The 13,117-nt window shown below is 41.8% G+C and overlaps 1 protein-coding gene across 1 annotated transcript in view; it reads right to left on the bottom strand.

The window, feature by feature from the left end:
- Positions 1-1,813: 1,813 nt before the first annotated feature.
- LOC117519112 (dimethylaniline monooxygenase [N-oxide-forming] 5-like) overlaps positions 1,814-13,117 on the bottom strand; it is a 52,994-nt gene continuing 41,690 nt past the window's right edge. The window contains exons 6-10 of the mRNA XM_034180411.1: positions 12,758-12,954; positions 7,286-7,433; positions 4,038-4,245; positions 3,880-3,952; positions 1,814-3,794 (exon numbers count right to left, since the gene is read on the bottom strand). Coding sequence (XP_034036302.1) covers positions 3,380-3,794; positions 3,880-3,952; positions 4,038-4,245; positions 7,286-7,433; positions 12,758-12,954 — 1,041 coding nt within the window. The 3' untranslated portion in view covers positions 1,814-3,379. The remainder of the gene's footprint in view (positions 3,795-3,879; positions 3,953-4,037; positions 4,246-7,285; positions 7,434-12,757; positions 12,955-13,117) is intronic.

Here is a 13,117-nt window from a genome sequence, read left to right as displayed (position 1 = left end):
AAGATGTTTTTTTTTTTTCTTGTAGATGGGACAATGTGCTGGTGTCCTCCAATTCAAGCTGAGATACACAACCAGAGCAGACAAACACCGATGGGCTTCTTTAAAAATGCTACGTTTATTCAGTAATTTCCACAATAAGGAATTAAAGAATTTCCAGATGCCCTCTTCCAAAACAAGCGTGTTTTATGTAGCTAATATAACCCCTGGCAAAAATTATGGAATCACCGGCATTGTTTAATTTTGTAGGAAAAAAAAGCAGATCACAGACATGACACAAAACTAAAGTCATTTCAAATGGCAACTTTCTGGCTTTAAGAAATCAGGAAAAAAAATTGTGGCAGTCAGTAACGGTTACTTTTTTAGACCAAGCAGAGGGAAAAAAATATGTAATCACTCAATTCTGAGGAAAAAAATTATGGAATCAAGAAAAACAAAAGAACGCTCCAACACATCACTAGTATTTTGTTGCACCAACTCTGGCTTTTATAACAGCTTGCAGTCTCTGAGGCATGGACTTAATGAGTGACAAACAGTACTCTTCATCAATCTGGCTCCAACTTTCTCTGATTGCTGTTGCCAGATCAGCTTTGCAGGTTGGAGTCTTGTCATGGACCATTTTGTTCAACTTCCAAAGATTTTCAATTGGATTAAGATCCGGACTATTTGCAGGCCATGACATTGACCCTATGTGTCTTTTTGCAAGGAATGTTTTCACAGTTTTTGCTCTATGGAAAGATGCATTATCATCTTGAAAAATGATTTCATCATCCCCAAACATCCTTTCAATTGATGGGATAAGAAAAGTGTCCAAAATATCAACGTAAACTTGTGCATTTATTGATGATGTAATGACAGCCATCTCCCCAGTGTCTTTACCTGACATGCAGCCCCATATCATCAATGACTGTGGAAATTTACATGTTCTCTTCAGGCAGTCATCTTTATAAATCTCAATGGAACGGCACCAAACAAAAGTTCCAGCATCATCACCTTGCCCAATGCAGATTCGAGATTCATCGCTGAATATGACTTTCATCCAGTCATCCACAGTCCACGACTGCTTTTCCTTAGCCCATTGTAACCTTGTTTTTTTCTGTTTAGGTGTTAATGATGGCTTTCGTTTAGCTTTTCTGTATGTAAATCCCATTTCCTTTAGGCTGTTTCTTACAGTTCGGTCACAGACGTTGGCTCCAGTTTCCTCCCATTTGTTCCTCATTTGTTTTGTTGTGCATTTTTGATTTTTGAGACATGTTGCTTTAAGTTTTCTGTCTTGACGCTTTGATGTCTTCCTTGGTCTCCCAGTATGTTTGCCTTTAACAACCTTCCCATGTTTGTATTTGGTCCAGAGTTTAGACACAGCTGACTGTGAACAACCAACATGTTTTGCAACATTGCGTGATGATTTACCCTCTTTTAAGAGTTTGATAATCCTCTCCTTTGTTTCAGTTGACATCTCTCATGTTGGAGCCATTATTCATGTCAGTCCACTTGGTGCAACAGCTCTCCAAGGTGTGATCACTCCTTTTTAGATGCAGACTAACGAGCAGATCTGATTTGATGCAGGTGTTAGTTTTGGGGATGAACATTTACAGGGTGATTCCATAATTTTTTCCTCAGAATTGAGTGATTCCATATTTTTTTCCCTCTGCTTCGTCTAAAAAAGTAACTGTTACCGACTGTAAGGTCTGTAGATGTTATACTGTTCCTCTATATTTATGTGGACCATCCTGAGTAAAGATGTACTTTATTATTATTATTACTACTACTACTATTAATGTTATGTAGTGTGCCGTTTTGTAGTTTAGCTTTAGCCGCTGAGCCAATGAATGGACAGCAGTGGGTTAGCTCCTCCTTTATGTTACCATTCCATTATTTTGGTACTCCAAGCGATGGGTTCCAAAAAAGTGGTATGGTATGGATCGGTTATGTTGGTAACCATCCCTAAATCTGTATGTGGAAATGCAAAAAAAAAACCCCCAAAAAAACCCGTACCGACCCAGACTGCTCAGTGAAAACGAGGCTACAATAACTTGTGATCGCAGTCACAGCTTTTATTTAGTTAGAAGACAGGCTATCTGAATTGCTTTAATTAGTTTTTTTTTTGCACAGTTCAATATTTACAGTGTTGATCTTATTATTATTAATAGTTTTCTAAATAATAAACCGCGTGGCTTCTTAATTCATCATACTCTTTAAACTGACAGCATTATTGAATTATATATTGTGATAAAAATTGAAAATGTTCAATATGGGTGCACTGAAAAAAGAACCAACTTAATAATTTGTTTCAATTGGTAACACCTGAATGAATTAAGTTCTTTGAAATTAAGTTTGTAAGTTAGAGTTGATCTAACTTACTAATTGAAACAATTCAATTAAGCTGGTTTAACTATTATCTTTTTCAGTGTTTGTGGAATCATGATTACATATTTTTTTGCTATATTGCTGAGCCCTAAGCTCTGTCAATGCGCTCCTTCTAAATGGGCTGCAGATGGAATGGGGTGAGACTCATGATTAAAAAAGCTAATACTACTCACTCAAAACATTCTTTGTTGAGACCCAATACTGATCTCCAAGACCAGTTCAGGATATCCCTAATGACACCTTGACACTTGCACAAATTTGATCCTTGCACTGGCAGGCAATCTTGTGTGCGAATGAGTAACGCTTCTTAAAATGTACGTGAACTGTGCGTGGTTGTGTGCCAGTGTCCAAAGAAAATTTTTAAATGTTCAAAATTTCTGGCACGCATTAATTTCGTCCCATTTGCATGAATTAGTCGTGAACATTGTGCAACCTTTTCAAAAACATTGTGTGTCAATACATGTCACTGCGCACAGGACATCTGAATGATTATGACGAGATGTTACATCTATCATAAACATAACTTCACAGATACATTATCTAGCTCATAAGAAGGAATGAAAATGCAACTGTTTTACTAATCCATTGTAATTTATATATTATGATTTCCTTTAACCTCCTAGGGCCTGGCATCCACATATGTGGACATGACATTTTTGGTTGTCTAGTCCATAAACTATGTTTTGTTTCATGAGAACCTCCGGGACTTAGGAGGTTAAGACAAAATTCCAAATGTGTTCACCATCGCACAACGTGCACCTGACAACCTAAAGCGACCAAGATCATTTCTCTGTGATTGTGGGAGCAATGAGAAAATGGTTTCATCAGCTGTGTCATCACCAAATGTGTCATTGGCTATGACATTATTATTTTATATAGCGTGGCGTCAAGCGGGACAAAGCGGGATGCAATGGCATGACAAATTGCACGGCAGTGCGATGATCAAAGTCATGCAAGTCATGCACAGCTCTTCTGTGTCAGTGGTCAGGATTCTGGGTCCGCTGAGTATAGCAGGTCAGTATGCAGGCAGGTACACCTTCATCTTGTCCCACAATGTAGAGGGCTCTTGCAGGAAGGATGACAGGTTGCTCCTGTAGAAGTAGGTCACCAGGCCCAAAGCAGCAGCTGACAGAACCAGAGGCCGTATAAAAGATCTCTTGCATTCAGGCTCGTCACAGGGTCTGGTTTGCATGGGTTGGGCAATCCTGTCCCACTGAGTGAAGATGGCCTGGCGAGCTCCAACCCACTTGCCTGGGCCTCTGAGGCGATATTGGTAGGGGGTGCAGGGACCAAACAACACTTTCAGGCCCAATCTGGGATCCGTCAGCAGCAGCCTCTTGATTTTGGGCTGAACCCCCACCTGCTCTGCTATCTCATCCATGTAGCTGACAAAGTCAACCTGGATGGTGTGTCTTTGGCTGGTGACATATCTAAAAACGAGATCTGCAGTGATCATGCTGTGGACCACAAGACTTTAAACCTGTTCCATCAAAAACAATCCACTGAGTTGAGTACCTTTTAGCCATGGCATCCTGCTTGCACTGAATGTCCTTTAGCATGGCAGCTGCTGAAGGAAGCCTGTTACAGCCTGTTTGAAAAAGAACACGAAAAAAGTTAATAGTCATCTTAAATGTAAAATATTTATGAAAAGGACAAAGGTGAAAGAGTCTTACCTTTAAAGACACGTGTGGCCCATCTGGCCTGTATTTCAGAAATGGGCATAATGGCTCCAAGTGGCTGCACAAGCCCAATGATGGCCAGGGTGGGGCGTTCCAGGTCAGGGGGGAACACATACTTGTACAGAGCTGATTTGTTTCCACACACTGAGAGCACGTGTGAGGCCAGAAAAGGAAAGGAGTAGCTATAACCTGTGGCAAATACCTGTAAGACAGAACCTTAACTCAGTCCCACTTCAAGGGATTACAGCAACGCTCTGCAATAAAAGTGTAAAGATAAAACCTGTGCAGAATTTCTTTAGCACCTTGAAACACAAAATGTATGAACTGTGCCATATAAAGTAATTTGCCTGGCCTTTAGAGTGGAACGGACACGATTTTTTGTTGTCACAATTCACAATTATTATTTTTTTTTTTACAGTTTGCGTTTTGTTTTTTAGATAAACAAATTGAATGATTGAATTGTGGACCCAACACATTATTTCAGCAAAATATTACCCTGGTGTCACCGACTGATCTGTCCCCCCTAAAATTCCATCCGCTCTGCCTTCGCATATGTCATTTCAGAGCATCAGCAGCGATTCACTGATTACCACCTCATTTCTGCTTCAATCTGCACTGCAGTCATCATCTGTCTCAGCAACAGATATCTGAAGCTTTTCTACAACAATTATTTCCACATAAATTCAGCATTATTTCAGAATAAAAGACGGGGGACTGATCAGAGCGCCATAGCAGCACGTCAGACTTAGACATGCTGCTGCGCCAACATCATTTTGGAGCTTCAATAGCGATTCACTGATTATCGCCTCGTTTCTGCTTAAAACTGACTTTAGAATTTAACGGGTTTTAATTTGTCATCTGATGGTTAATAATCACATTATTCCACTTGATTGCTTTGAGTGTAGAGAGTCAGACTCAGAGTCAGTCTCAGATGTAATGAAGGTGCAGTGAAGGCAGGGTGGACCAAATATGAGAGGGGACTGTTTGGTTGGCGACACCGGCAGTGGCAATGTTTGGCCGTGTGAGGTGGTGACGTGAGCGGAATTGTCTACGATCTGTAATGGCTAAGAATATTAAATGGTCATTTTTATTTAGTAAATTAAGCATGAATTATATTTTAGTTATGAAATCCCAGGATTTTGCCAACACAAATGTAACACTAGATTGGTCCACATGCGCACAGGGTTTTTAAATTTAGTTTTTTAAACAGGGATTTTCCACATAAAAAAAAAAAAAAAAACTCCATTTACATGAAAAGCAACAGGTGGTTGAGGTGCAAAAAGAACGGGTGGACGAGGGCTGCGGCATCCACTTGGAACAGGATGAACAGGAGCAGCACGCCCCGGCTGTCTCCAACTCTCCATGTGGACAGCAGGGGCCGCAGTTAATGCCTTCAGTGCCGGAGCAACACGCTGCTGTAGATAAAATGGGCTGCACCATAGAGGAAATGTGGCTGGTAATCAGATTTTTAATCAATGTATAAGTCAATTATCATGGGCCTGAGCTTGCCACGTTCTTCCGTCTTTGAACAGTTATAGCCCAGCACACATCTGCACATGCAGTTCTGTCAAAATGATGGCACAATTTCAATCCTCTTCTCAGGGCTCTTGTATAGTTAACTCACAAATTATCAGTAAAAGATAAAAATCATCACGTGATCCTGTCACTTCCATAAACGTTCTCAGATATGACAAACTGAATGTGTAGTTGCACATGACAACTGCACATTTAAAGTGGACTAGGGCATTGTCTGTGGGGATCCACGGGCTCTAGACTGGGTAGTGTTTATATAATAGGTAGCTGACATTTTTCAAGGGCGGTAATACATTATGCAAAGTTTGTACAATGATCAGAATGCAATTAATTATCAACTTCCATTGGTCACTGTTGTTAGCTAGTTTCTCCAAAACTATTAGTCCTATCAACGTTCCATTTTGGCGGCATTTATCTTTGACCCAACATGCCAAACAGCAAATGCCAGCTCTCCCCAGTTTATAAATGTTTGAAGGTACACTCACTCATACACAGAGGCCACTTGGCTTTTATTAGAAAGATGATTTGCCGCCTCCTGCTGGAATGGCGTGTGAGTCGAGAATGTAATTATCAATGGCCACTGTTCAGTGTTGTTAGCTAATATCCATAGTTTCTCCAAAAAAATTAGTCTGATCAATGTTCTGTTTTGGCAGCGTTCATCCTTGACCCAAAAAACATAAGCATACCAAATGGCAAATTTCAGCTCTCCCCAGTTTGTCCACGTTTGAATGTACACACACACGTACACAGAAGCCACTTCGCTTTTAATATATGGATGATTTACCGCCCCCTGTTGGAATGGCGTGCAAGTCCAGAATCTAATCCATTGTTTACTGTAGTTTGCCTGTGATCAAGTCATACACATGCATAACATGTAGACAGAGGCCCCTTGGCTTTTAATATATAGATACGGTCACTGCACTTTGTCAACAGAGGTCAGATTCAATATGTAATGGGACAAGTAACTCTCCAAAAGTTACCTGTTCCATGTACAGGTGGAGTTCAAATTTAGTTTAAAGGTCTGTTTTACCCTTACCAAAAAATAGTACTGATAAGTATATAAAAAGTAAACTAGAAGTATACTTGAAACATACTTGCATATACTACTTTTTGGTAAGGGTAGATTAACTTAGTCACAACAGAAAACAAAAGTGAGGGAGGATGTCGAATAAGTTCTAGAGTCAATGGAAACAGACTTTTTTTCAACAGATATGTATTAAAATCAGAAAAAGAAACTTATTTTACCATTATTTAACAGCAGTTGACATCTAAAATAACATGGTCACAGGTTGGCATAACCCTGCACAAAAGATTTTGTATGAATGTAGATAAAACATAAAATTTTCTCTCTCGCTCTAAACATATGTATGGATTTGCATGTAACTGCAAATCCATACATATGTTTAGCTTGAAATAAACTTGTCACTTCCTTTCATTTCAAAACTCTAGGGGCCTCCAAGGCCACTGCTGCTTGTTGTGTGACACAAACTCACAATCATGAAAACAGTGTTTGATTCAGTACAAATGTTCTGCAATAGGATTTGGCCACCTCAATATGTGATACTATTTAAAAGTAAAAAAAACAAACAAAACAAAAAACAAAATCAACTACTACTTTTTAAAATACAAGATATAACGTGTATTGCTCAATATAATAAAGGAACACACCATGTAGTGTTATTATAGGTGTGTATATATTTAAAACATACCACCAGGTCAACGTCTTCCACTACACTGCCATCCACAAATTCCACGTTAGACCCTTGAAATCTTCGGATGTTGGGTTTCACTTGAACAGTTCCAGAGAGGATGCGGTTGGGCAGTTCATCGTTCACTGTGGGATGCTGGCTGAACAACCTGAGATATACAATCAGAGTGATAAACATTGCAACAATTACATGAAGGCATTTCAAATATAAGCATGGCTAAAGGCCTTATTTTGAGAATTTATAATCATAATCTAAAGTGAAGAATGCAAATGAATTTGGAGAGTGTCCAACTCCAATTTGCTATCTACATGGCGCACAATCCAAGGGCAAAGAAAGGTGCAGGGCACAACGGGGTGATTAACATGAAATAAACCAATTAGAGTGTCATCTGTCACTTCCTTTAAGGGTAGTTTGCATTTGAACCTGTTACATTTTTATTGAGCTCGCAGACTTAGTAAGGAGCTGGCCTGCCAATATGGAGACGTGAGTTTGAATACCGCTCATGCCACGTATCTGTGTCCTTGGACAAGACACTTAATCTGCATTGTTTCAGTCCACCCAACTGTAAAAATGGGTACTGGCCTTGGCTGTAAAAGAAAATGTGAGGCATTATTGTAAAGTGCTTTGAGCATCTGTTGGAAAAACGTTATAGAAATGTAGTTTCTTCTTCCTCTCAGTAGGTGGCAGAAGCGAGTTGTTTTCTGGCAGGGATAATGAGTCCAAAAAATGTCTACACATCAACCTACACATCATAAAACAATACAAAAATATGGTTTTTACATCTGTGGAATACCCCGATGATTCAGACTATTCTTCCCATTCCTGCCTTTGTTTCATCTAGGGTTGATGATAGTATTATCTTTATAGTATTTCTTGATTTCTGCCTTATTCTCTGTCTGAGAGCCTGCCTACTAGAGTTGGATGACCTCTATCCTGTGCCACAGTAGAGCGGTAGTATTGTCTTTCAGACTCAGCACAACAAACTGGAGAACATGTGCAACTGCAAGCTGGACCAGGAAATTACTCATTTCCACTCTGGAGAGGAACTAACTCTAGATCTGTGAGATACACAAACTCACGTCAGCACTGACAGAATGAGAGAACATGAATAAGTGTGGGATGAACTCACACAATATTACATCCAGAGGTGGGTAATCCTGGCTTCTGTGAGTAAAAGTCCTACCATGTGTTGATTTACCTTTGAATCAAAAACAGGTGATTTTGGTGAGTAACTTGTCTACCTGCCTGAAGAGTTGAACCAATTCGAATCAGCTGTTTTAGTGGGTGGATGGAACAAATGTGTGGTAGGATTTTTACTCACAGAAGCTGGGATTATCCACCTCTGATTACACCTGAATGTGACTCTTCTGCAAAGAGAGGTGTGCAGTCTATATGGGAACTCTTTCAAATCTCGAACTGTCTTGCAGTATACTTGTGGCGTCGGTTGTAGGTGTATCATAGAAGGGCGTGAAAACTGGGGAATGTACTATCTCATCACATTCTGATGACGTTACACATGATAAACAAAAATTATGCATGGTATTTTGTGCTTTGCTTAACCCTATTATCTTGAGTTTGTCTTTTTCAATCATTTTGCATTTGATAGGTTGTGTATTCTTAAAATCATCATGTTACCTCGGCTACAAGCTGTTTATATAGCTGTATATTCAAACTTGCTGTATTGTAATTCTGTTTTTCCCCAAATATTGTCATTACGTATTTCGTTAATCACATATCTGGAATTTAGTCAATTAGTTGGAATTTGGAATTTCAGCCCCCTTGATGAAAAAGTGGTTACTTTCTTCTTAAATAAGAAGAAAGTAACCACTTTTAATTTATTTATTTATTCCGAAGGGAATTATTTTGCCAGTCCCCCGAAACAGTCAACAATGTTTGTTTTTGTTTTGACAGTAAGTACAACAAATTTATATGAAATGACTCAAACACACCGACCACCAGGCGCTCGCGCCCGCCCGAAAGAGCGATGTGGGCCCGCCCTCACCACCTGCAGACGGGGCCATGGGGGTTGGGTGCAGAGAGAGACTGGGTGACAGTCGAGGGCGGGTGGCCCGGCGGCCCGGTCCGCGCTCACAGCCTCTGGCTGATGGGACGTGGAACGTCACCTCGCTGGGGGGGAAGGAGCTTGAGCTTGTGCGGGAGGTTGAGAGGTACCGACTAGATATAGTCGGGCTCACCTCCATGCACAGCTTGGGCTCTGGTACCCAACTCCTGGAGAGAGGCTGGATGCTCCACTTTTCTGGCGTTGCTCACGGGGAGAGGCGGCGAGTTGGGGTAGCATTGCTTATTGGTCCCCAGTTCAGTCGCCATGTGTTGGAGTTCACCCCGGTGAAAGAGGGTCGTGTCCCTACACCTTCGGGTTGGGGACAGGTCTCTCACTGTTGTCTCGGCCTATGGGCCAAGCAGCAGTGCAGAGTACCCAACCTTCTTGGAGTCTCTGGGAGGGGTACTAGATAGTGCTCCGACCGGGGACTCCATTGTTCTCCTGGGGGACTTCAACACCCACGTGGGCGGCGACAGTGAGACCTGGAGGGGCATGATTGGGAAGCACGGCCTCCCTGATCTGAACCCGAGTGGTGTTCAGTTGTTGGACTTCTGTGCTAGTCACAGTTTGTCCATCATGAACACCATGTTCAAGCACAGGGGTGTCAGTAAGTGCACGTGGCACCAGGACACCCTGAGCCGGAGGTCGATGATCATCGAAGGTCATCTGACCTTCGGCCACGTGTCTCGGACACTGAGGGGCTGAACTGTCGACTGATCACCACCTGGTGGTGAGTTGGATCCACTGGGAGGGGAGGAAGCCGGTCAGACCTGGCAGGCCCAAATGTATCGTGAGGGTCTGCTGGGAACGATTGGCGGAACCCTCTGTCAGCGAGGTCTTCAACTCCCACCTCCGGTAGAGCTTCTCCCAGATCCCGGGGGAGGTTGGAGACATGGAGTCTGAGTTGACCATGTTCTCCACCTCCATTGTCAATGCGGGTGCCTGCAGCTGTGGTCGCAAGGTCTCTGGTGCCTGTCGTGGCGGCAATCCCCGAACCCGGTGGTGGACACTGGAAGTAAGGGATGCCATCAAGCTGAAGAAGGAGTCCTACTTGTCTTTGTTGGTAGGTGGGACCCCGGAGGCAGCTGACAGGTACCGGCAGGCCAAGCGTGCTGCAGCCTGTGCGGTCGCAGAGGCAAAAACTCGGGTCTGGGAGGAGTTCGGAGAGGCCATGAAGGAGGATTATTGGTCAGCCTCGAAGAAATTCTGACAAACCGTCCAATGCCTCAAGAGGCGGAAGCAGCTCTCCTATAATTCAAACTGTAAACCCTTACTAAGACCATCTACTGTACATGTGTATTTTTGTGACCAAAATATTTTTTCATAGACTTACTTGATTTTCAGCATTCTCCACTTTCAGCATGGCACACTTGTCAACAAGCATACATATAAGGGCGGGAGAAACGCATATATAACCTTTGCGCTGATTGGTCATAAGCTTTGTAATAACCAATGAAAACGTGCGTAAGTAATAGCTTCGACTGCGCTTCGATACCATCTCGGTTTTTATGATTTGTTGGAGGGAAACTACCGAATATTGGAAGTTGAAAGACTACACAGTTACCTCCCTTACACTACATGCTCATTGTGCACCTACTTCATACTGGTCACTGATCAGCACAGCGTTACTTCCGCATTCAGCTGACTGACGGACTGATCGAACCTGCTGCATCGGCGATAACAAATAAAGACCACTCAGTGTTCTGAATAGACGACAATTTTATTAAACAAAGGTACTCCTGGAATTATTTTTTTTTTTGCATTCTTACCCCCCCTCCTAAAATTTTCTCAACGGATTTGGACGTTTCACAAAATCGACCCCCAGGACTGTCAAATCCGCGGAAAAATCTCATCCCTGCATAGGGGGAGACCTCCCCCAGCTGGGGGAGGTGTGTGTGGATCGGGAGGTCTGTGCGGCTTTGCTTGAGCTGCTGCCCCCCGCGACCCGACCTAGGATAAGTGTAAGAAAATGGATGGATGGATGGACTCAAACACATTTGCACAAGATATCTGATAATATTGCACTGATTAACTCTGTTCATTATGTTTTCATCCTGCAGAAGGGGGAGGAATTATACAGTCTGATTGCCACAGGTAGGAAAGACCTCCTGTGGCGCACCTCGTGGTCTCACTGTATGGCTGAAAGTGCTCTGACAGGACATCAGTGTGGCCTGCAGGGGTGGGAGGTGTTGTCCAGGATGCTGAGCAGTTTCCTCAACATCCTCCTCTCTGGCACCTCCACCACAGACTCCAGCTCAACCCCCACGACAAAGCCAGCTGTCCTGCCACATTTAGAATCATTGTGTCTCATATTTCTACCTCGGAACAATGATATGCATGAGAATGGATCTAAGTATGTTGTTATTTTAATATATTAGGGACGCCCTTCATTAAGGAAATACAAAATGGAATGAAAAAAGTAACAGATGGAAAGTTTTTTTTGCATTCACAGAGAGAGTGTAGGAGGGGTCTGTTAGTTCAATGGATCTCCCCCAAGAAAACAGAATTTCTGTGTGCCTGTACATAGCTTCTGGTGCCTTTTCAGAATCAAAATAAGAATGAACATCTAATTTTAATATATGGCTGTGACGCTATGCACGCTCTGATTGGCTGAATACCGGTCAAATATTTTCCCATATCCAGAAAGATTACCATGACAATCGGTCTGCAACACGTATTTTCATTACAAATCAGGAAGCTAAAAACAGGATTAGAAAAACAAAGTTGGACATGAACGTACTCCATAAATATCTAAACAGTATCTGAAAAAACACACAGATTGAAAGCTTACCAGCTAACAACTGGACCACCTGTTAGCAAGTTCTTCCTGGAGGTGAAGTGAACAGGTCGGACTACGAGCCCTCAGCAGCTTTCATATTTGGACCATACTGTAAGTTTGTGTTTATATATATATAAAAAATAGCCATATAGTAAACGAATTATTAACTTCGCTTGCTCGGTCTGTACAGGGATATCAGACCTCCGTGTTTTTTGCACGGATCTCGCAAACGCTTGGCCCTCCCCTATTTAAATGCCTCCCCACCACTTAAAATTTTATGCCCGCCTCTACATTCAAGGTATGACTATTTCTGGACATGCATGTATGAAATTACTTTAAATATACTTCTGGAAAACATTTAATTATGGCCAAAATGTTGCTTTCCATTTTTAAAAAGAACTTAAAGAACTTTTGCCCATGGCCCTGAATGAAAACAAGGTCTCCAATGTTTAAATAATATTTTAAAATAACATATTTGTTATATTAAATTGTAATATGAACACTACCACTGAATAAAAATATTCATCAAAGACATAAAAAGTAATTAAAATGTTAGGAAAACCCAGTGTAAACAAAGAGATTGTTGACAGTGATGTAAAGCAGGAAAGCTAAATTTCTAGAAACACAGTACCGATGTTTTGGCTGCAGGTTGTACAGTTTGTGATTGAATCTTTGGTTCAGGTGGCCTTCGCTCAGGCTGCACAAGAAACCGAAGGGCAGGATCTTCATTGCAGCCAACAACATCCTGTTCCATGACAGATCTATAGGGATGCCTTTGTCTCCAACTCTGTTCAGAATCCAGGCTCCCCTTCGAGTGCTCAGGTACGTCTGAGAAGACAGGACATGCTGTTCAGTTTTTTTTTTTTTTGTTTTTTTTTTTAAATTGGGACTTACCAAATCACCATCACCTTTGATTGTGGTAACATATACATTGTAGTAGCAGGGATCTGCTAATGGCAGGTGGCACAGGGTGGTACTGCCCATCACTCGA

Source organism: Thalassophryne amazonica, chromosome 10 (assembly GCF_902500255.1).
Source record: "Thalassophryne amazonica chromosome 10, fThaAma1.1, whole genome shotgun sequence".
Taxonomy (NCBI): domain Eukaryota; kingdom Metazoa; phylum Chordata; class Actinopteri; order Batrachoidiformes; family Batrachoididae; genus Thalassophryne; species Thalassophryne amazonica.
The sequence above is the reverse complement of the archived record's forward strand: the minus strand, read 5'-3'. Positions and strand labels throughout refer to the sequence as shown.